A 25,085-nucleotide genomic window follows, 5' to 3' on the forward strand; every position below is an offset into this window, starting at 1 on the left:
CGAGCCTTCACAGGTAAAAAAGAATGAGGCTCACCTGAGTGAGCAACAGCGTGACTCACGACTGACAGACACAATAACATCCGAAGAGGAAGCGTGACCATATTTAGCGTAGATGTTTACAAGATAATTTTTTTTTTTTTTACTTATTATTTCAATGATAAAGAAGTGACAGCGAGCAAACAAAGCTCAGGCTGATCCTGCTCACCTTCCCGTTGGCCAAACGGAGGAATTGTTCCCAGTGCATTGTTCCCAAAGTGGAGAGGAGCTCTCTCGTCTTTCATTGACACTCTGAGGAGCTTCTTAATCCCTGGAGTTAAACGCTCCTCCCGTCTGCTGCTGCTGCTCGCGGTGCTGCCGGTCTATCTGCCGGCTTGTTGTGAAAGTTGACTCGCACCTGAAGCTCTATGAAACTCAGCCCTAAGCCCCGCCCCCACACCCGGCAGAGAGATGAGGTCATCGTCTCACAGCTGTCCGTCAAACGGAAATAGCCGCACACTCAGAAGGCTGTCGTGATTTACCTGAAGTGTGTCACTCAGGGAATTCTACAGACTTCTGTAACACTGTTAAGTTAAATACAATAGATTCGTATGCTATTAGATTAATAACGTTTATTTTATTGGGTTATTATTGAAACTTATGGTTTAAAATAAAAAAAGAAGGATGTGTTGTAACAACGTTGCTCTTCCTCACACACTACTTGTTTTTTCATAGTTTACAAAAAGAATGTTGCACATTTTAAGTATATGAACTCTTTATATTCATCTGCTGCCTGGATTATGTATATTGTTGTATTAAATGTAATTTATTTTATTTTATTTTTTCGAAAAAGTCATAATAATTGATATATATGCCATTGTATGGTAATGTCTGTTATTTTACTTTAAATTATCATTTTTTAATATTATTAATTTCTTTGTAATCATATTATTTCAGTTGTATATTCTGTAATGTAACAAATTCCAGTGCAATACAAGTTTTCTGATTCTGATATACATTTAAGTTAAACATTTATCTATATATATATATATATATATATATATATATAATTATATGTATATATTTTAGCCATCTCATTTCAAAATTGCAAATTATAAGCATTCTAATTCACCATTGCTTAATAGCTCAAATAGATTGTTCTAATTTTAATATAATTTATATTTATGACTATTGACTATTGCATATTTATCTCATGTATTTAGGTTTTATCTCAACAGTTTACCGTTTTTTCCTGTACTTTATAATCGCTTGTATTTACATTAGCGTATCACATTCCTCTCTACATCTCTCTGATGTGTTGACTGTGTAAATATATTCATGTTTTCAAAGACAAAAGGAGTAAATCAAGCCCGAGAGTCTGAGCTGAAATCGGAGACTAAAATCAACGCCCAGTCTGAGTCTGTGCCAGCAAATGGTGTGAATAACCAGAGCCAGAAAAACCGGTCCGACATCATTCGAACGCGCTGAATCAGACGCCTTGAGCAAATTCCTCCACACCAGGGAAACACCAAAGTTTTGATTCAACCTCAAACTCCAGGTCGTGAACTTTTAAAATAAAAAAAAATACCTATGAGTGTATTTACTAAACAAAGCTGTGTCTGATCTTCTTTTAATCTGTTTGATGGTCAACCAAGGCTACGATATGAATCACTGACATACTAGACTGACGGTCGCCGTCAAAACCAGTGACGCCATAGACTGGCACCTGCTCTGTTCTCGGACACAAGCAAAACTTTATTAATAACTTTGTCACGACAGGCGGGTAACATCCGAAACGGCTCACTGTGTAAATATATACCCAGAATTCCCCTCATGTAGCAATGATCTTTCACGATAGTCAAAACATTGATAATATCAAGTTATTGACTGAAACAACAAGATTTAATATAGCTTCACATCCTGTATAATAACACGATAATCTACACTTTGTTTAAAAGTGTTGCCAACAAGGTTAGAAACACAATAAATTAAATGTCTTTTTTTTTTTACCCCAAAGCAGTTAAATTTCCGTCTGACTTTCCCTTCAGATAAAAACAGCAAAAACAAAAATGTTGTTAAAAAAACGAATGCTAAGTGCATTTAAAATACATGTCACTGTAATGCTGAATCAGCAATACTACTTGCTGGTTTCTCTGCAACAATTGGTCCGATACAAAGTTTGTGTTTTACTCTTTTGCACTAGTTTACAGACTTTTTTTTGTATACTTGACTGAAATAAAACAAAAATGTCTCGCACACCAATGTCAATTCAGAAAGTTAAACACTTAAAAATAAGAATAAATACACTAAAATATACAGTATATATGAATTATTTATTAGCTTTCTGTGTGTGGGCATGGTTTCAATTCCCTTAATTAAAACCATGGTTGAGGAATGAGCACCTTGATCCAAATTGACTTGCAGTGTGTTGACCATCAAAAAAGGTTCAAACCAAGAACAAGAAGAATTTTAACAAAGTTGCTAACGTCAATCAAGCTAGCGATAGAGCAGAGGTGGACAATCAACATTCCTAAGTGAGCCAATCTATGAATGATAGAAGAAATGAATAATAAAAAGAAGGAAAATGATCAAGAAAAATGGAAAAAAATAAGTTTGGCAAAAGACAGAATATCAAAAAGTGTAAAATGTATACACACACACAAGTTCTAACTTTATAAAGTTCTTCCCCGTCTTTAATCTCGGCGAATAAGAGGTTATAAGAGCGGAGTCTATATTTATATGACATAATAATGGCTTCACTCCTCCTCCAGCCAGCTGTAATCATGACCCGCTTTGTTTATACAATGAGTCTCTTGGAGGTGGATACTTTCAGGATTGTATGGTTATGAGATGATTAATTCATATTTAGGAAAGTGTTTTCGGTGGGCGGGGCTTAAGCACATTTTCTAATGTCAATATTTCAATGAAAGAGTTTTGTACAAACAGACAAATACTGATGAGTAAAATATAGTCCAACATCTATTTAAGACACACTTAAATCAACAGTTGCCCTTTAAGCCATGAGGTGAGGTAAGAGTTGAAAGTGATCCAAACCATTCAGATAAGGGGACAGAGGGCAGACCCTTAAAAAGGGCGTGTCAAAGATGAGATACACATGCGATGATAAGAACGACTTGTACGTCCAGGTACCGGCTACTTAAAAAAACAAAAAAAAACAGTGACAGAACGTTTCATCCCGACTTCCTGACTGGGCAAATTGCCTGTATGATGGGTTTTTTTCCTTCCCAAATGGTTTCTGCAGTGGCCGACCAAGCTTGTAATTAATAGATATGCGCTTCAGCAATAAAACTCATTTCACAAAGTTACTGGAGGCGAACAAGTGGAGGCGACAAGCGTCACATTGCCGGAGCCAGCGCCGCCTAATGAGGGGATTTGTGAATGTAATTAGGGGGAGGGGCCTGAGATATGCCAATGATTAGATGGTATCTGTGAAGGCTTCGTCTCCACAGTCGATCCAGCATTACTTTCACTCCACCCGTGCGAGAGCCGGGTCAACCTGCTCTGGTTACACAACCCTGATCCGAGCAAAGCTGGTTAGAACCATGACTGGACGACCCGGACTTACCTCAGACTCCCATGTGAGCTCAACGTCTCAAACAATCGGGCGTTTATGACGTGTTCGGGAGGATGATGTTATTACATCCACACCATGAGAAGATCTCTTAGGAGCGAGTCAACCGCACAGAACATTTGCACCCGATGGTGCGTCAACACTTCTGTTTACAAGTCTATCAACCACTGATAAATCTTTTTTTCTTAACTTGAGTTAAAACACATCTGCTCAAGAGACCAATAACTATCAATACAGAATCTCAGTCACATTAGTATGTGGTTCGTCACATCTGACTCACTATGGAATTATCCATGTCTTGACCAACTTTAAGAAATTATAGTTTGAATCCAATTCCAATTCAAACAATGAAATGGGTCAGTAAATCCCATAATACATTTGAAACATGTTCCTAATTTAACAGCTTTAAACCTTTTGTGGTAACTATGGATCCCTCATCTGTAAATTAAACAGTTTCCAATAAAATATGACCATATTATTTAATCTTAAGGTAATTCTTACCAGAGTTACTATTGTAGAATCTTAAAGTATTTCCTATAAAATAATATATTATTTAATCTTAAGGTAGTTCTTACCCGAGATACTATTGTAGAATCTTAAAGCATTTCCTATAAAATAATACATTATTTAATCTTAAGGTAGTTCTTACCTGAGATACTATTGTAGAATCTTAAAATATTTCAGATAAAATATTATATTATTTAATCTTAAGGTAGTTCTTACCTGAGAAACTCTTGTAGAATCTTAAAATATTTCCTAAAAAATATTACATTTAATTTAAGGTAATTCTTACCTGAGATACTACTGTAGAATCTTCAATTATTTCCTATAAAATATAATCTATTATTTAATCTTAAAGTAGTTATTACCGGAGATACTATTGTAGAATCTTAAAATATTTCCTATAAAATATTACATTTAATTTAAGGTAATTCTTACCTGAGATACTATTGTAGAATCTTAAAATATTTCCTATGAAATATTACATTTAATTTAAGGTAATTCTTACTCGAGATACTATTGTAGAATCTTAAAATATTTCCTATAAAATATTATATTATTTAATCTTAAGGTTGTTCGTACCCGAGATACTACTGTAGAATCTTAAAATATTTCCTATACAATATTACATTTAATTTAAGGTAATTCTTACCTGAGATACTATTGTAGAATCTTCAATTATTTCCTATAAAATATAATCTATAATTTAATCTTAAAGTAGTTCTTACTTGAGATACTGTTTATATTTCCTAGATATTTGCTTTTAAAATACTATATATAATCTTAAGGTAATTCTTACTTAGATTCTATTGTAGAATCTTAAAATATTTCCTTTAAAATACTATATATAATAAGGTAATTCTTACTTGGATTCTATTGTAGAATCTTAAAATATTTTCTATAAAATATTATATAATTATATAGTCTTGAGTTAATTCCTACCTGGTATACTATTGTAGGTTAAAATCTGATCAGTATCATTTTTTCTTCAAAATATCTGTATATAAATTACTTAGCTTAGTTTTGTTAAAAGTTACCGACTCACATAATTTTTCATCTATAAACAAAAGTAAAAAAAAAGTTTTTAAGTTGCAAAAAATTCTAGGAATACTGTTATGTTATGTCTTGTTTTTTTTTCCAATTTCTGTAATAACTATATGAACAGTTTTTATGTTTCATTACTAAACCTATTTTATATATTTTTTTTTAACTGTATTTGCATTTATTTGACAGTAGGTCCTAAGAAGGCTTCATCCAATTCCGGAGCAGTTTCCACTGTAGATGGACTCCATCAGCTGATATTAACAGTAGTTTTAAACTGTAAATTTAAAAAAAACAACAGATATACTGTACTGTACTGAAGTCTGTACAATCTACATCAGATAAACATGGGGGGGAACATTCTTGACTAGACCACAGAAGCTGCTTCTAGGAACTAACAGAGATGGACACTGAATATTTTCAACCACAGTTCCATAACAACCACTGATTTGGAAGTTCAAATCTAAAAAGTTACCCTGACTTCTTCAGAGACACTCACAAGCACGATACCTTTGTTGCCAGGCTTCGCATTCGCCGCCAGTTCTTCTTCTTTTTCATTCGGCTCCACAGAACCTCCAAACCTCAAATAATTCCAGGTATTTTAGGAAGAAACATTCCCGCTCCAGACTTCTCTGCTCACACGACGGCACTGATACAACGAGAGACATCACTGGAAGTCAGCTCGCCCTCTAACCCTCTGCTTATCTTGTGGAGTTCAATATCCATGAGATCCGAGAGCCTCCCGTTTGAGATGGTAGTTCAAAAGAATGACATACGCCTCACTTCCTTTCTATGACATCTGCTTCTTCCCAATTTCGTCAGCGAGCCTGGAAGCCAATCATCTAACAGTGGAGAGTGGAGTGAGCTTTAACCCCGCGGTCGGGGATATCAGAGAAGAGATGGTTGTTATAACAAGATCATGTCAGCACTGAGTGAACCCTCGCTCGCCGGCTTACATTGATAAAAATGATTAGCCCGGTGGTGATAGCGTGGGTTCGGGATGGCACGTATGACATCGGCTCGTTCACTTCTCCTCCAGGGGGTTTCAGTTACGGTTGAAAAGGAGATTTATATTCAAAAGAAAATCCCTTTATGTTGTTTTTCAATATGGCAACAATGAGTCCCATTCAGCAGATATTGAAAATATAATCCCGCAGTAACGTGGAGCAGACGTGGTTTACATAGCGGCACCTAATTAGCGCAAATAATACTTGGAACCGACAGAGAGAGGCCGATTTGTTCGGGAGATCAGGAGGTAATACGTGAAAAGTGGCTTCCAGAAATAGTCGTGTAGGATTTCACCAATGCTGGGAAGTGAAACAATATTCATATTCACCATATGGTGAATATATGGTGAAAAAAATATGGTGAATAAAAAATATTAAATATGGTGAATTAGGGGCGTCATAGCTCAGATGGTAGAGTGGTTGCCTGCAGTCCAAAAGGTTGCAGGTTCAATCCCAGCTCCAGACAAGCTTGTGTCGTTGTGTCCCTGAGCAAGACACTTTACCCTGATTGCTCCTGATGGTAGACTTGGCGCAGGTGTGCAGCCTACTCCCATCAGTATGTGTGAATGGCTGTCAAAAGCACTACCGAATTTCCCCTCGCGGGACTAATAAGGGATTCTTAAAAAAAAAAAAAATAATAAAATAAAATAAAAAATATGTCTGATGTTGAGCTGAGCTAAAAGGCAAGGCAGCTGGACTCATTGATTAAAATGTTTCAGACAAGAGGTCGTTGGGTATTCTGCATTAGGGTTCTCTACTTCACTTGCTGCCCCCATGACCCACCAAAGTCCTCCGAGGCACATGTCAAACTCAAGGCCAGGGGTTGGCTCATATCTTTCTTTGTGAGAGTTAGATGAAGGAGGACAAACACAGGAGATTCAGATCGAGCCTCCAAGAATACAAAGAAAACAACACAATCTGACTTAATTCTAAATTTAAATTTGGTTTGTCCCGAGGGTCGACTGATACATTTTCTACTATTGGATCTTTAGGGTTTCGTCTTATAAAGTATTTTTAGCTCTTTTATTTTTAGGTGCGTTTTCCTTTTTGAGTCCTGAGACTAAAATTCCTGGACTTTCCCTGAGTTAAAAATATTTGCATCTGCGGTTTGATTTATAAAACTAATATATCAATGCCTGTGTTACATCTTTGAATGTGCTTTTTATCTCTGGTCAATTTTTCAGTTACAGTTTCAATTAACTTTCAGAAGCTACTTTTCCACACCGTCGATGTCAGGGGGTCACTCACTGTGCCGGCGGGGGGCGGTTGATCGGGGTCAGCAGCTACCAGGTTGAGAATGACCTCCATGGCATACGAACGCAACGAGTGCACATCCCGAACCGAACCTTCGCTCGCTCCGACTCTTCGTCCCACAAGTGCAGCCGAGGGAAAGACATCGGCCATCAGAGCCTCTGTATCAGGACATCTCTTCCGTCTCCATCCCGTCTATGACTCGGGACGGTGACACCGCTGGACCAAACCAAGTTCTTAAGAAACACTTCTGTGCTCGACTGGGGAATCCAGAATCCATACGACGCTCAGTTCCAGCAGGAATTAACCACCACTATTGATGGTCCCGGGCGCCGCTTGTTCACAGAGGCGGACTTCCCCTCAAAAGACCCACGTGCACGCCTCGGTGCTAACACACACTCTGAAGTACAAAGTATCCGCTAAACCCTTCAGAACACACACGTTCGCTCGGCGGAGCGAAACTCCAAAAGACTTCTCGGAGAACAAGAACTTCTCTGGTGCATCGATCCGTCGGCTGGAGCTTTGGGGAGAGAACTGCTGAGGTGGATAATCGGATAAAAAAAAACTTCCAGACTTAAAAAAAAAAAGAGGCAGGGTCGACAGTTTGTGCCTCAAATCCTCCAGAGAAAAAGACGATCGGCGAAGGGAGGAGAGGAGCACGGAGGAGGAGAGGAAGAAGAAGAAGAAGGCCCCACCAGGAGCTGTCACCGAGAGGGAGCGAGGGGCTGTGAGAAAGCTTTATAGTGGAAGGGAGGGCTATTATTCTACTCGTTTCCAGGCCCAGCTCTGATCCAAAACAGAGGCTAATGGGGTAAAAAAGAGAGGGACAAAATCCTCCGTCCACTCCCTCCTTTTTAAATGTCACAGCGTGATCGTCAGGACCAATCAGTTTCCTGAGTGAACACGCTTTTCACCGACGACCTCCAGTCAGGATGGTTGACCCCGACATACTCAAAAATGTTGTGCAATGTTTAACATACAATCCAGATGAAGTTGGGAGAGATTACGCTAAGACTCACGGTCACATGTATGTACTTCCATACAAACACTGACATTCATTCATACGTGTCACTTGCTAAAGGTTCTGTCTCTCTCTGTCCCACAGCCTGACCTAAAAAAAAAAAGCTTCACAGAAATGTTAATTCCATCTCAACCTGTTGATCCGGAGCGCTGGTTGGAAGGAATATTTTTCCTTTTGTGGCGTGACATCATCAACAATAGACAATAGCAACGAGCTGTACCAAGTGCACGCCGTGAATAGATTTCCGAGCCACGCCAAGGCGGCAAAATGCTGGGACGGCACTGAAGTAACACAATAAAAAGGATTGTGATTTTGTAAAACAATGATCACTCTGAGGCTCTGTGTCTTTTAGAACAGTGCTCCCCAATATTTGATCAGGCCACACAGAAGAAACAGTTCTGTTGTTTTGACTATTACTGTCTGAAAGGTGATTTATTTTGGGGAATAAGACAGGATTTTCTCCAAAGCAACAGAACCTGTTACTCTTGACAAGTCAAGACAGTTGTTTATGTCAGGTTTACTCAAAAAGAATCCTGTAAATAAGTGCACATGAGTATTTATATCGTATAGTATATATATACAGTATATATTGGACCAAATAGTTGCAGAGAAACCTGCACAGGGCTTCCACCGATTCATCATTATGGTGCGTCGAGTCTTTTTCTGATCATATATTTATTTATTTTTTACAGTTTTTACTTGAAGGTCAGTCTGGGAAAATAATGATGACATTAAACCAGTCTGTCGCGCAACAAGATTGGTGTCTTCACAAATATAATCTTGAAAAAATAAAAACTGAAAGAAGGTGAAAACAGAAGACTTCTAATAAAAGTGCTAATAAATGTATAAATGATCTACAGAAGTCCAGAGATAACTTTTGAATGTGACCTAGTCTGTGCACGTGTACTACCTTTTATTGTTGTTGATGTATTTATCATTATTGAATTAGTGTTTATTATTATATTATGATTTTATATTATTATCATTATTATACTTTTTTATTTGTTAACCTTATTTTATTATTTTACTACTGTTTTAATATGTGTACTGCATGTCTTATTATAATTATTATATTATTATAATGTGTAATTACCATCTATGATCCATCAGAACTGGTGATAAGACACTGAATGGTTCAGAAAGAGCAATAAAGGCAACAGTTTCTAGTCGAGGTATCTCAAGGAAGTCGTGACCAACACAACAATGACAACCACTAGACTTTCCTGGAGATCCCAAAAAAGTTTTTGTGGCGTTAAGTTCATGGTTTGCCAGTTAAAATAGGTGATGTGAAGATGTCTTTACAATCTCCGACAACGACCACAAATCACCTAGGGCCGCGTTAGATCTCATCAAGGGCAGAATATATACATTTTCTCTAACAGAGGTGATAAAAACCACAATAAGTTACAATATCAACACCTCAAAATAAAGAGATTGTTTAACGTCATGCCTTGACAAAGAAGATTGTCGGCTAAATTCATCCTCATGTGACCTTAAGACAATTCCATTCTCACCTCAAGTTCCAATTAAATTAAATTGGACTCTCCCCTATGGATGATTTAAATTGACATTTAAATGCCACCTAAAACATAGCGCTACTGTTTCCGACCGGAGCCTCCGTGTGCACTTCTGAGTGTCAACAAACCAATTAGGGTGAAAAACTGAAGCGAGGATTGAATCCAGGAAAAGGGTTAGCGAAGTGGAGAGAGTGGCAGAGGGAGAGAAAAAGAGGGGGGGAGGCATGAATAAAGGCTTTAATGAGAGAGCAGAGGGAGTTATGGGACCGGCTGAAGAGGACGGATTTGGGGAAAAGGCTGATTATATAATAACTGCACGGACGTGGATGTGTAGGTTTGACTGGGAAAATGCATGACCCGCGTTGGTTTCCGGGATTCCCATAGACGCGTCCTTCCCTCGAACACAGCATGACACACAACCCAGCCGGACTCTCTGTGTCACTTAAGCCAAAAGGTCTCCGGGGTCTACAATGTCAGCTATGTTGCCCCCCACCCCCCGCAGCTCTCATTAGTCCAGGAATACGCTTGGCTTTTCAAAGTGACTCAGGACTTCTTCACATTCCCTCGGCTGGCTTCAATAACATACCAGGGACGAGCGAAGCGGCTCCACGAGGGCCGAACGTTTACTCAAGTGCTGGCCCGGTGACTGCAACAACAAGCCCTCCGACCGTACAGATATCCAGACAATAAATAAGGCAGATTCAGTGCGAAATTCCAGGTATCCCGATTTCATTTCCTCGAGCCGCGACACTCAAGCTTTGTCTTGCAGGACACGACCTGCTGAACTTTGGGCAAATTGAGGTCAGATGTGCTTATCTAGTTATCTAGCAGATGAGCCTCCGAGCAGGCTGGACTTTATGCTACAGGGACTTTTATTGCAGTGGTTAACAACACACACTTAGAGAAGAACCAACACCTGCAGAATCCATTAAATAGACATTGTTATTATTATTATATCACCACTGTATGTTCAACGTTTAAACTACTTTTTATGCTTGTCTTTTTTAACTAGGATCAGATCACGTTTAACTGTCAGTAAATCATTTGTATTTAAATGATCCTTAAAAATCTGTCGCCACAGGTTTCGTCATGAGGATTCCCCAGTGCAACAGATCATAATATATGTTATATTATATTATATATGTTATAAAAGACTTAAGTTTGATAAGAGATTTACACAAGTCATCAGCAACCCCCGCTGTCCGAAAGACATTTGTTACCGGGCCGCGCAGAAAGAATAACACATTTTCTATCTCTTGTTAATAAATTATCTATTATCTAAATCTATTAATAATTAAAAAGGTGTTTCATTTAGAAAAAAAAGAAAAGATTTTCCCTAAAAGAAAATGAGCGAGTGACTCTTGACTAGTGGAAATGTGTAAAACACAAACTCTATAAACAAAACTTCTGTTCTTATTCCATATGATTACTGCTTAACCCTTGCGTTATCTCTGGGTCAAGGTGACCCGAAGGCCTCGAGTTTCTTGAGTTTTCATTTGGGCAACCAATTAATCTTGTCCCAAAGGCAACACAAGGGATGGCACAAACATGTTTGTTTCGGGCCGTTGGGTCACCTTGACCCAGGACAACACAAGGGTTACCTGAAGCATTTGTTTTTGGACCTTCGGGTCACCTTGACCCAGAGACAAAACAAGGGATTCCTCAAGCATTGGTTTTTGGACCTTCGGGTCATCTTGACCCAGAGACAACACAAGGGATAACACAAACACATATGTTTTCGAGGCCTTTGAGTCACCTTGACATTGGCACAAAGTCTCTAAAAGCTAGGAGACATAAGGAAGACTGTCGTCAGCAAACAATCAAACGTACATAAATACAAATTGACTCAGCGTTATGGTGAGATGTATTTTTAAGCACTTAATTGTAGTATTTTTGCAGGTCATGCTATTGTATTTTTCCTTCTTTTGTCAGCCCGAGAATATAATCTTTATATTTAAACGGTCCGCAGAACAAAGAAATTCAGGGATTTTATTTCAGCCACAGTAAACACAACTATAAATGCAGTTTCAAACTCTTGTTCAAATGCAAAACAACTCCTTTATTGGACGTATATAAACAGGAGGGAGCTGCCGTGATAACCCGCGGCGAACAATAGAGCTTCTAGCGACAAAAACAAATGTAATCTGTAGACAATCTCGCACTTGAAGACAGAGAATAATGTGTTTGGAGCGGTGCTCTCAGCCAGTGGTCAGAGGCGACACTCCTCTCCTGATACCATAATGCTCATTGTCATTCTGAAGACAGAGCTGTCGCTGAGCGGAGGCCAGACGCTCCACACTTTGCCAAATCATTCCCGGAGATTTAGAAAAATAGGAGTGACAAAGCTGCGGCAAAACACTTTAAAGAAATCTGAGGGGGTTTTTTTATTTGCAGAGATGTTGAACCGGTTGAAATGATGACTTTAATGAAAGCTCCATCAATGGACTGATAATTAATAATCAGATTTATGTGCTTTTTTTGTCCGTTAATAAGAGCCTTGATCATCAATTATAGAGTATTATTTTGAGTCCGTTACAGATATTTGTTTTGCTTTTTAATCGAAAACCCATTTATGTTAATTCTTATATTATTATTATTATATTATTTATCCATTTGTCCTTAAACCACATTGTTTTCTAAATCGTACTATTTTTTAATGTTATTCATTTTCAATTGTACCTTTTATGTACACACTCGATTTACTGTTGACGACTTTCAGTAGAGATGTTTGATGAATTAAAAACTGAATTTAAAAAAGTTTGAAAAAAGTAAGTCCCTCGTAAAACTATTGTGTATCTCGAATGGTTATTCTAGTTCATTTTTGTGTCAATAATCATTTTGGTGTTAATAATGGTGGTCTGCACAGCTGGTTTTGCTCATATACCACAAAGTTCAAACACATGTCCGAGTACATGTGACCTCCAGTTTCCCATGTGGCCTGATGACAAAACATATTGCCTTCCTGAGAGCTACAAAGACTTGTGTATTTATATCCGTCACATGATTTAACGGTCCCTTAAGATTTAGGACATGGGACTGGGATGTTAGACATTTCCTGCACATTGAGATCAAGGCACTTTGTTTGTATATTTATAAACCTGTTGTATAGATAAATCATATTTTTAAAAGGTTCAACTAATTGATGTGTTTCATTTTTGTTTTGTTTGTTTACAACTTGATGTTTGTGGGTTTCTCTGCCATTTCTCCACATGTATATATCAAGTCTTGTGATCCCTAAAAGTCACAAACTGCCAGAACCAACATTTTACAGTCCCTAAGTGTCACCCGTGTAATCCAAAACTGATGTGTTATGGGGTTTGTGCGAGGCCGTTACGTAAAAGCAGAAGAGAGAGCGCTTTGTGCAGCGGAGATAATTCCGGTCTGTGAGAGGAGACAACCATGACTTGAGGGGCGCAGGACCCGACCGAACAATGGTCCCCCCACAGAAAGAGAAGTCCCCCCCTGTCCCGATCGGGCTCTCGCTGAGCTGCCGCAGAACCAACAGGCCAGTTAGCGGTTACATAAACCTCTCGACAACTTTTCATTGCAAACACAATTATGACGGACGTGGCCTAGGGGCATCAACTTATCACTAAGTGAGACAAAAACGTTGCGGCTTTGTTTAAAATATCAACAAAAATAAAGCAAAGACATGGTTTGAAGCGAGTGGATGTTGGTTTTTTACGAAAACACAATGTGTTGTGTGGGAACAGAATCGTATCAAGGCAAAAAACAAAGTTGGTACGTGAGAAGAAAACAATGTTTTCATGTAAGGTCTGTTTATACTTCATTCATCTCAGTTATGCAACACGAACGGCGAGGGCAGTCGCCCAAACTTGTGTTGGGAAGCGTCACAATAGTACCAGCCGCCCTGATGGGATGGCAGTCGAGTCATGAGGAGGAAACATAAAGAAGTCACAGATTTCTGGCTCAAACAGATTATTGATGTTGGCTCACTCGCCGTCCCCACAGCATGACTCCTACTTGACCTCGACTGACACTTTTTGGGGAATTTATAAAAGGGACAAGAGGGACTTACTTATGTAGGAAAGCACCACAAAAGAACTTCCTGTTGATATAAAAAACAGTTGAACTGTAGCAACCCCTTATATCCTGCTTTTTAAAACCATACTTATTCTTAGATTAACCGTTAAAACGGTTAATGCTACGCTTAGAGAGGATTTACACAATTGTTTGTGATTCCAAAGTTTAATAAAGTGTACATTGCAAAGTTTTTTTTAACTCTTTATCTGCCTGCTTAAGCATGAAATGTAGCAAATCTTTTGCACCATTTTAGCTAAAATTCTGGTTATCGTATAGTAATATAAACTAAAAATACACCAAATATCCCTATTTTTGAAAGAAAGTATCCTCCTTTCATATTATATTTTACAAATTATACTGATTTGAAAACTAATGGTCAAGGTTAGTAAAGCAGTGCGACACTTTTTTTGCTCAAGATATTAAAATTAAAAAATGAATCAAAAACGCCCAGGGCTCCTACTGATTCAGCGTTATGGTAAGATATACTTTTCATGCAACAATCGTTTCTCTTTTATATATTTTTTTTTATTATAGTTTAATCTGATGGTTAGTGTAAAAATAATGCAAAAAAAGACGGTAGAGAAGAGGTTGCGGATCACATCTTAATAAACACAATGTGTCCACTAGAGGGAGCCATAATATAAAATACATATTAAATACAGTGATGTTTGGGGGTAAAATGACTTCGGGCTTTCATTTAAATTTAATAGTCAAAATGTTGTTGTTTTTTTTATCTTGATGTAGAAATACTAATAATTTTCCACACTTTATAATAAAATCTTCATATATTTATATTTACACACTTAAACTTAACAAGAGGTCTGAAGGGAGAAGCCGAAAGATAATCCAACAAACGTGTAGTTAAACTGAATATAATCCGGTGTCTGATATAATGACTTTGGGGAAAGAGAATATGTGGACGTGAGCTGCAAGTGGGTCAGTAGAGCACCAGAGGAGGTGATCTAGTCATATCCATAATTCATGGGTTTCACAAATGATACAGCAGGAGCAGGGAGTGGCAGAAACGCTCGTCTCACGGCTTGGTTTTAACACTCTCAGAAAGAGCGATAGCCTTTTTTTAAATAGTTCAAATCAAAACCCCCCCCCCCCCGAGGATCACATTTCAGAGCGGTACTTAACGCCGGAGATGTTTTTGGAAACTGACAGGAATGACTGTGAGAAACATGTGGGTCAAGGTTGACCACGACATCCTCAGCAGTGACCGCTTGTGTGGCGACGCTGACACGGCTGAGAAAACAACAGCGACACACGTGCATGCCCTGCACTGATGTGCTGACACACACTCGTCGCAAGAGGAAGGACCAGCTGCAGCCCAAAAATAACACACAAAGGATGACCTGTGGTGGCTTTGACTGCTGACATGTGCTGGATAAACTCACATGATCGGCCGGGTGAAGATGACAAACGTGGACGTGGTGCACTCCAGACAAACACTTCATCTATCACTAATGCATTGAAAGTTTTCAGCGTCCTTGAGAAGTGAACTTGAACGAGTGTCTATTAATAGCTTTCAAAAATCCGAGAGCAAACGGGTTCAGATGGAGATAAAGGAGAAATCCTCTCGGCCTGCAGCATCATCATTACTCCATTTACACCCTCGCATTCCTACAGTTACTCAGCTCACACACACACACACACACACACACGTGATGGTCAATGAGAGTGATCCAAACAAATGAACGAGGGCGTCGGCCTCATGAATACTCATCGTCCTCATTAAGCGATGACTTCAAAGCAAACAAACATTTGGGCGGAGGAGATGAAGCCCAGAAGGAAGCGGGGCAGAAAAAGAGGAGTATCGTTCCTGGAGGCTGCTGTCTGTCGTTCATTCAGTGTTTGAAGTGGAAATCGCATCAACCGCGGTGGAGAAAACACCTACTTAGCAGAAGTTCCACTTCTGAGGACAAACACTGGTGAGACGATGTTAGATCATCTGCAAGTGCTACTGGACTCACTTATTTAAACTTTACAGTTTTACTGAAAACATTAACAACAGAAAATTTACAAGGGAGAACACCTGAAAAACCAGATGTCCGACGGACAAATACGGTTTGGTTACAGCAGTGATTCCCGACCTGTGGTGTTGCAAGTGGGCTTCAAAATCTTTTCCAAATTATATAAAAATAAAAATACACACAATAATATTTTTAAATGTTAAAACTTAAGTTTAAAAGGATATTAAACATTTTCAAATATTCTTTTCATTATATTGCTTTTGTGTGTCTGTGTGTGTATGTGTGCGAGTGTGTGTGTGTGTGTGTCTAATACTGAAGGTATTGCAACATTTTACAGATGCTGTGTTATTGAATTTGGAGCTTCCAATATGTTTCTCCTTTATTGATTTCAGTTATTTATGTTCAATCTTCAATAAAAAAAAATGCTCTGAGGACGCATTATAATGCCTTCGTATTTATTGGGTCTGAGGTCTGGAGAGCGCAGAGGTTTTTGAGACTTAAAAGTGGGCCCTGAGTCGTAAAAAGGTTGGGGACCACTGGGTTACAGGATGTCGCCAAACAATACGGCATAAAAATGGCAGCGAATGCATTTGTATGTGAAATAAGAAATTAGAAAAGACAAAATCAATAACAGAATGTGAAGGACTGTGACAGGACGAGATCTATTAATAAGAGGTTTGGACAATAAAGAAGGTTCAAGAAAAGACAGACTAGCCAAATATGTGTTAGTGCCAGAGTAGACCAGGGTCAGGCGAGCTAGGAAAACACCAACTTAGACAAGATAGTAGAGGACAAAACAGGCTAGGACAAGAGAAGTTAGGACAAGACAAGCTAAGACCAAAGAGGTTAGCACAGGGCAAGCTAGGACAAAAGAGGTTAGGACAAGTCAAGCTAGGACAAGACAAGCTAAGACAAAACAAGTTAGGACAAGACAAGCTAAGACAAAACAAGTTAGGACAAGACAAGCTAAGACAAAACAAGTTCGGACAAGACAAGCTAAGAAAAAACAAGTTAGGACAAGACAAGCTAGGACAAAACAAGCTAAGACAAAACAAGTTAGGACAAGACAAGCTAAGACAAAACAAGTTAGGACAAGACAAGTTAGGACAAGACAAGTTAGGACAAGACAAGCTAAGACAAAACAAGCTAAGACAAAACAAGTTAGGACAAGAAAAGCTAAGACAAAACAAGTTAAGACAAAACAAGTTAGGACAAGACAAGCTAAGACAAAACAAGTTAGGACAAGACAAGCTAAGACAAAACAAGTTAGGACAAGACAAGCTAGGACAAAACAAGCTAAGACAAAACAAGTTAGGACAAGACAAGCTAAGACAAAACAAGTTAGGACAAGACAAGCTAGGACAAAACAAGTTTGGACAAGACAAGCTAAGACAAAACAAGTTAGGACAAGACAAGCTAAGACAAAACAAGTTAGGACAAGACAAGCTAAGAAAAAACAAGTTAGGACAAGACAAGCTAGGACAAAACAAGCTAAGACAAAACAAGTTAGGACAAGAAAAGCTAAGACAAAACAAGTTAAGACAAAACAAGTTAGGACAAGACAAGCTAAGACAAAACAAGTTAGGACAAGACAAGCTAGGACAAAACAGGTTAGCACAGGGCAAGCTACGACAAAAGAGGTGAGGATAAGACAAGTTAGGACAAAAGAGGTTAGGACAAGACAAGCTAGGACAAAACAAGCTAAGACAAAACAAGTTAGGACAGGGCAAGCTAGGGCAAAATAGGTGAGGACAAGACAAGTTATGACAAGACAAGCTAGGACAAAACAGGTAAGGACAAGACAATCGGGGTTGGGTGAGAAAAAGACTAGATGGACTATGCAGAGGACAAAATCACCTGAAAAAAGACGCAGCTAAGTGAGATTGGAAGCGATCAGAACTATGGACCAGGCGACTGAACGAATGTGCAGGATCAGATAATGGACCCGCGAGCCGTCGGCTGATTGAAATAGACCTGGCCCTATTTCAAAAATCACAGCGTTACCATGGTGACGCAACCGTGGGCAAACCGTCTAGTCAATGGACAGAGAGGAGGGGGAAAAAAGGTAGTGTTTGGGAAAGACAACCAGACATGAAGGAAGAATAAAAGATAGATGTATACGATGAAATATGAACAGAATCTTCAGACAAAAATAAATAAAAGATGGTGGATTCTTACTTCTGACCATTGTGTTTCAATATCTAATCAATATCTAACCACTTATGGATCTGTGGAGTCTCAGGTCGAGGGAGAGCAGATTCAAATGTGACTCTTGAGAAAACATTTGCACAGCTGGGATTGGATTAAAACTTATCTTCAACACACAAAACCACAATCACCCGCACACACATGGAGCCGGAGTGACAAGTCGTTTCCTGCGCTCGGCAAACAGCAGGCGAAGGATGACATCACCGAGAGCAAACGTTCTGACATCCGCCGTCTCTTCCCGTCCTGCCGAGAGTCAATCGAAACCATCGGGTTTGATTTGTTTTTCTCGCTTGGACTGCACACAGAGCTGGAAGGCAGCGGCGCTTTTTTTTTTAAAAAGACCTGATTGTTTGTGCGTCAACGCAAACACGACATGTGATACTCAAAGTAACTCGAGCCTGTCAAGTCATTAAGGAAAAAACGGTTCCGGATTAAACAGTGTTTCAGCCACGAGTTTCACAGTGTAGGAAGTTCTAAAGAGGGATTGAAAATGTATCTTTGGCGAGTCAGGACACAATAAAACTTCTTCGAATTCAAATATTATTGGACATAAAACACGTCAAAAGCAACTCTCTTTCTGCATGTTGATGTTGTAACAATGGAAAACTAACTAAAAACAGCTTAAAATATAATAATAAAAAGGTAATTCTCTCCAAGTATAACAAACACATCGAGTAGTTTTGTTTCAGACAAAACAAGTCGCTCCGGGCTCACAAAAGAAACAACCGACAGAAAGATCCAACAGGTCAAACAGCCGGAGGCTCGTTGAAGTATTTCCCAGCTCTCCAGAGAAAAACCAGGTTCAGGATCACAAGCAAAACGAACCCTGTAGCACTCGCTCAGAAAAAAGACAAACACAAATTCCACCTCGAGCGCACACACACACACACACACACACAAAAAAAACCTGGTCTAGCCCGCAGCCACAGTTTCTGTTTCATCTCAACTCTGTGTGAACGCAACACTGCTGCACCTGACAAGTGTTCTGTCTCTCAGGTCGAACACGCTCTAATCTGCTCGCTAGATAATGAGCTACAGTGTAGCTTTTGTGTCTGTGATTCTACAGATCTGATCCCAGACCTGATTAAAATAGTTTTACTTGGATAACGTTACTCATTAAGTTAAGTTTTGTAATTTACATTAACTAATAACTAAATCAACATTTAGAGCATCCTTTTTTTGTATCCTTTTCTTTGTGTTATTTCCTTTGATCTAGTTTCTTTATATTTGCATTTTGTCACCCCTAGCATTTGTTCTTTTTATTGCACTTTGTTCTTGTTTTTATTAATCTATTGTCTGCTGTGAACTGGAAACCCCAATTTACAGAAGGAGATCTCCAGAGGGATTAATAAAGTCTATCTATCCATCCATCCATTTATCATCTATCCATCCATCCATTTATCATCTATCCATCCATCCATCCATCCATTTATCATCTATCCATCCATCCATCCATTTATCATCTATCCATCCATCCATTTATCATCCATCCATCCGTTCATCATCCATCCATCCATACTTGAAAACTTCAAAAATCAACATTCAGATAAATGAATGATGTGCAAAATGTGGTTGAAGCTTCTTTAAATATTCCTCAACGTGGATCAAATACATGTAAAAATAAAAAAAAAATCCATGTGCAAATGTTGTTTATTGGCAGAATGAATATTACAAACTTAGAGATTTAAAGACAAAACATTTGAAATTGGGCAATTCGATTCTAAAGGGGCCACGTTGGATACCGTGACTGATGTGATTGGGATAAAAGGAAAGAAAGGATTAAGGAAAAGAAAAAGTTTAAGATGATGTTAAAACAAAACAAGAAATAGAAAAATTAAATCTATAGAAATAAGTATTAAAAGGTTATTTCATTTTTATTTACATTTTATCACAATTATAGTTGACGACAACATTTAAATTAAAGCCGCACTATATAACATTTTGTAATTATTTATAATTAAAAATGAAAAAATCTGTAATAATTCACTTGATTTTCAACAGTAATGAATCATGTAGTAGAATTTTCACAACATTCTTGTAAACAACGTTGTGAAACTAAAATGCTTAAACCTTGTGTTGTCTCAGGGTCAAGGTGACCCGGAGGCCCGAAAAAAAATGTGTTTGTGGTATCCCTTGTGTTGTCTCTGGTTCAAGTTGAACGACCTCCCTGGCTTCTAGAACTAAACATGCCGTGGTGGAGGTCGTTCACCTTGAACCTGAGACAACACAAGGGTTAACAGCAGGGGGTCCCAAACAGGGCTAAATATAAAGTACTGAGATACTTTTTGAAGTAACTAGGAAGAACAACAAGACCCTTTTTCTGATTTGGAAAAGTACACGTAGCAGCACAGGTTCTAAGAAACTGCAGCCAAAACCCACTTGTTACATTGTGTATTTAACCACTTTAAGCGCCAGAACAGATCAATTAAGAGATTCAAATACATGATCAATTTTATATTTTCCCACTGACCTCATGAGGGCTGCGTAAATACAGTCAAAGGGGCTCATGTAGACCCCGGGTCGCACTTTGTCCAGGTCTGGATTACGCTGTAACTCACAAATCTTGGCAGAACTACGACCTAACAGAGGCAGGACTGCTTTTACAACGTCTTTAAACACGTCTTATAGCACAACACAAACTAACATTAATTAAAAAAAAAGATAATTCAAAGTTACATAACCACGACCTCCTGCTAACTTATATACAGTACTAGAAGTCAGTGAGTGCATTAAATGGATCCTGTTTCAACCCTTATCCAAAAGTAAATAAAGATGTTTCTACTCAATATAAAGGTGGAACCGCTGCCGCAACTGGACGTAAAGCTGAGTTACTGTTTAACAAGAGTCAGATACAGAGTACAGTCAACAGAAAAAAAAAGTATTTTTCGTGCTAAAAAACAACTCAAAAGTGTCATATATTTGGGGCTTTGAGAAGAAAGTTGCTTACCTTTGAGTTCTGTCTACGGAGACTGAAGCGCTGCACCATCCTGACTCCCTCACTGAGGGACCCACGGCCGGACCCCCAGTTTTGAGTCCCCTCTGCTGATATCTATCCAAAGTACACAGCCTCACATAGTTCCCTCTCTCCAAACACACACTCGCACATGCAAACATATCGACAGCACATACGCTGCCCGCCTCTTCAAACAGCCACACATTTCTGCCAGCTATGCTCACAGGAGTTCTGAAGAGAGTCAACGCTTGATCCCCCCCGAGAGAGAGAACCCTCCGTCGTCACGCTCGCTCGCAGGAGATGCTCGGACCACGAGGCTGATGTCGCGCCGCAAAGCAGATCTCACGGCGTGAGCTCCGCATCCTCCTCCGATGAGCGGCGCTAAAAACTACTTTCACACGCGGTCCTGAGCTTCCCACTTATCTTGGACAAGGAAAGCTTCCTTTCCTGTCGGAAGAGCCGACGGGGTGGGGAGACTGGGAGGAGGGGGGAGACAGGAGTGGCGGAGGAGGAGGGACCAGCTGACTGTCTGTACCGATTTTCCTCCAGGGAAAAAGGGGGGATAAGAGAGAGGGAGGAAGGGGGAGACAAACACAGGAGGGGAAGTAATGAAGGAGGAAGAGAGGTGCACCAGACGCACCCACAAAAAATCCGGACGAGATACCCTAACACCTCCAAGGTCACCCACGCGGTAACCATGGCGACCCAATCGGGGGCACACTACTACTACAAGTTTCAGGGTAACCAGGGGCGACCGTGTGGATGAACCCAGTGACATTTCCAAGCACGGGCGCGCCCCGAGATCTGGGACGGGATCGGGTTAACACCCCGCTACCGCTTAGCCTCACGCACACCGGTTGAAGGTGGATTTAATTAAAGTCAGGATGTGGATCCTTTATTCCTACAAACATGAGCTCATAATGCAAACACAACCTCAGCGTGAACCACGAGTCCGAGAGGCAAGTTGGGACGCAACTGACCTCTGGTGGTTGAATGGAGGAACTGCAACTTCACATATTTGATTTACATTGGAGAGCAGCTATGAGGGAGTGAGGGTTGGATCCCTGCTGTTGGCATTTGATTTTTCGGGTTATTATATGGGCCATATTGTGTCATAACAGAAATAACAGAACTATACATTTCCTTTTCTGTTTATTTCGGCATTATTCCTATTGTCTTTGGATATTTATTTTTTCAAATATAATCGACAGCAAGACAGTTACTCAGCTTAAAGCCAACTGTTGTAATAATGCATGTTTGATTCACTTATTTTAAAAAGAATAAATACAGGCCTACAACTGCTGTTTGTGTTTCTGATTTGTACCATACACAGTGACCATAACTTCTGCTCCCTTTCGGTGGGGGGGCCTGTCTGTGGGAAATGTATAAAAAAATCCTTCAAATGTCCAGGGTTTTTGAGTTTTTGTATCTTTAAATCATAAACCATTTTATTTACGGAACAAACTTTCTTTAGGGAAGGACCATCACCGTCCAAGGTAAACGGTTATTCTTATCAATGTTGATTGGCGCCATCAGAATATTGAATTATTGGAATTAAAATTTGACATTTTTGATTGTAATGTCATATTTTTAAGCTTTAAAATAAAAAAAAATGTAATAACTGAATTAAATTTGTCGATACAAAAAAGTTAAATTTGATATCATTGAATAATTGCATTCAATAATTAGTATATTAAAAGGTTGCATTTGTTATCGTTTGTTCTTTAATTTAATTTAAAAAAAAATTGAAACAAAATAACAAAAATGTATCATTTATCTTTTTACAAATACAGTTTGACATTTTAATTCCAATAATTCAAAAATAAATGTTCTAAATTCAATATTTTTTAATTCATAGCCTTTTAAATTAAATTAAAAAATGTTAGTATAATAGTTAACCCAAACTTCAGGATTGATTTTGACTTTTCTTCGTCATTAATAAATTAATAAACTGAGACTCACTCTGTCCGTCTCCTCCGTGGACTGGTACCCCGACGACAGCCCCACCTCCCCGCCGGTGTGTCCCGGGGCGGGGCTGCTGGGCGAGGTCTCGGTGGTGGACGACGAGCGCCGGCGGCTGACATGCTGCTGCGGGTCGTGGGTGTAGCGCCGGTGCAGCGCTTGAGGACTTCCTCGCAGCAGCGGATCCCGGTCCCCGCTCCCTGATCCCGACCCCTTGCTTCGCCGGCTCTGCAGGCTCGTCCCGCGCCTCATGCCCTTGGCCGAGGGAGCCACGGAGTTGAACCCGGCAGCGTCGCCTCTACAGTTCTCCTCATTGGCCGAGGGCAGGACGCCGCCTGCTGACACTAGAGAGGAACACGAGGAGGAAGATGAGGAGCCGAGGTTGGACCGAGAGCGAGGCCGGCGGAGCGGCCGGAACAGCTGTCTGAGCCCCTGACCCAGAACCGTGAAACTCTCCCTGGCATTTAGTCCGATCCTACCGAAAGAGAGTTGCTCTGACTGAGACCCCCCCTCGTCTACCTTGTCCTGCTCCTTTTGGCTCGCCTCCTCATTTTGCATCATCTGCTGACCCCCCCCCACTTATATCAAACAGGTCAGCCTCCACATCAACAGGTCACACATATCAACGCTGGTGAGATTGATGGAGGTTCAGACGAGGTCAGGGGGTGATGAGAGGGTCCGATAAGGGGAGCATGCATCTCTGACTCAGGAACAAGTTGACATGCTGGTCGACAACAGAGAGAGAGGACACAACTATGAGAAATTAAGTCAAATGAAACCTCTAAAAAACACAAAGCAAAACTTTCACAGTCAAAGTAAATGTTTTGTTTATTCAATAACATTGTTTTGTTACATTTTGTCTATTGTTTCTTTGCACCTATAACTCTGTTGTGCGCTTCTTTTGTAGTTTGGTTTTCGGTCCACACACACACCTTAAAGTAATTTCATAAAATAATAATATCTATTTTTTCATTCATGTATTTAAGTATTATTTCCATTATTCTGTTTGCCTCACTTTGAAGACCAACACCAGCCACTAGAGGGCAATCACATACTAGAGTTACACAGGCAACCCTTGCATGATAGTAGGCTGTAGAAGCAAGGATATATTTGTAATATTGCCCGAGTACTTGACTCTGGAGATAGCTACTTATATTTGTTTTGAAACGAAAACATGCCCAAACATCAGCTTTACAAGCTCACGGAGACAAATGTATCTTCTCATCCTCAGTCACATCCGCGATCTCGCAGGATTTTATTTCTCCTTAAGGACATATGCTGCCATCTAGCGGCCACAGGTTCAATTGCAAGAGAAACATGCAGTGAGTATTGCATTGTATGTTAATTATTTTGTTTTATTATAAATACAATTATTTAATTTTAACACACATTATTTAAATATATTCCATAAAATAACCATTAAAAAAAATTGAAACATGATCTGAAAGCCAAAAAAGGAGATCATAGATTTTTTCTACAGCTGTTTGATATCGTAACCGTTTTGTGAAGAAAAAAAACTAACTATATTTGAGTGTATTGATATTTTCTTTACTACTACTTGTCATCATGTGGAAATAAATACTTGAGTTGCTAGAGATATTATGAGTCAAACATGTAAAGATTTTTTTTTAAACTATAAATCGTGAATCTGTCTCGTCTGGTGCCTTCGCATCAAGTCGATTGTCATTTATACGAAGCAACAAAAATAAATGGATCAATACTTTCAGGCCTGACATAAAATGCAGGAATAAACAACTGAGCTGAAGATGCAGAGAAGACGTTCAAGGAGACACGAAACACATCTTACCATTAGCTCGACGGTCAGTTCCAGATCATCCCGTCGCTTGAATGATCTGAAAAAAAGGAAGACAAAAAGAAACCATGAACCTCTTCATGCGACGTGTGGAAGGTGGAAATATTCAGTCAGGAAGTTGAGCAAACTAGTGGTTTCCCACAGACCTGCGACTGTGACTTCGAAAAGGAAGTTTGCGTTCTTTATATAGACGCCAAAACAAACAGATAAACATGGCAGAGCA

At 39.4% G+C, this 25,085-nt stretch overlaps 1 protein-coding gene across 5 annotated transcripts in view; it reads right to left on the reverse strand.

Annotated features, from left to right (window-relative positions):
• The window catches only part of tmcc1a (transmembrane and coiled-coil domain family 1a), a 41,725-nt gene that overhangs the window by 8,013 nt on the left and 8,627 nt on the right, over window positions 1-25,085 (reverse strand). For 2 of the 5 annotated variants that reach the window (XM_087781185.1, XM_087781186.1), the window contains 2 exons: window positions 24,857-24,902; window positions 23,050-23,773 (listed from right to left, as the gene is read on the reverse strand). In XM_087781185.1, coding sequence (XP_087637311.1) covers window positions 23,050-23,610 — 561 coding nt within the window. In that variant the 5' untranslated portion in view covers window positions 23,611-23,773; window positions 24,857-24,902. Of the gene's footprint in view, window positions 1-205; window positions 368-7,365; window positions 8,216-21,081; window positions 21,417-23,049; window positions 23,774-24,856; window positions 24,903-25,085 lie in introns of those variants that run through there. The other 3 variants (XM_087781188.1, XM_087781187.1, XM_087781189.1) reach the window with 3 other exon arrangements.

Source organism: Callionymus lyra, chromosome 19, assembly GCF_982586985.1.
Source record: "Callionymus lyra chromosome 19, fCalLyr1.hap1.1, whole genome shotgun sequence".
Lineage (NCBI taxonomy): Eukaryota > Metazoa > Chordata > Actinopteri > Syngnathiformes > Callionymidae > Callionymus > Callionymus lyra.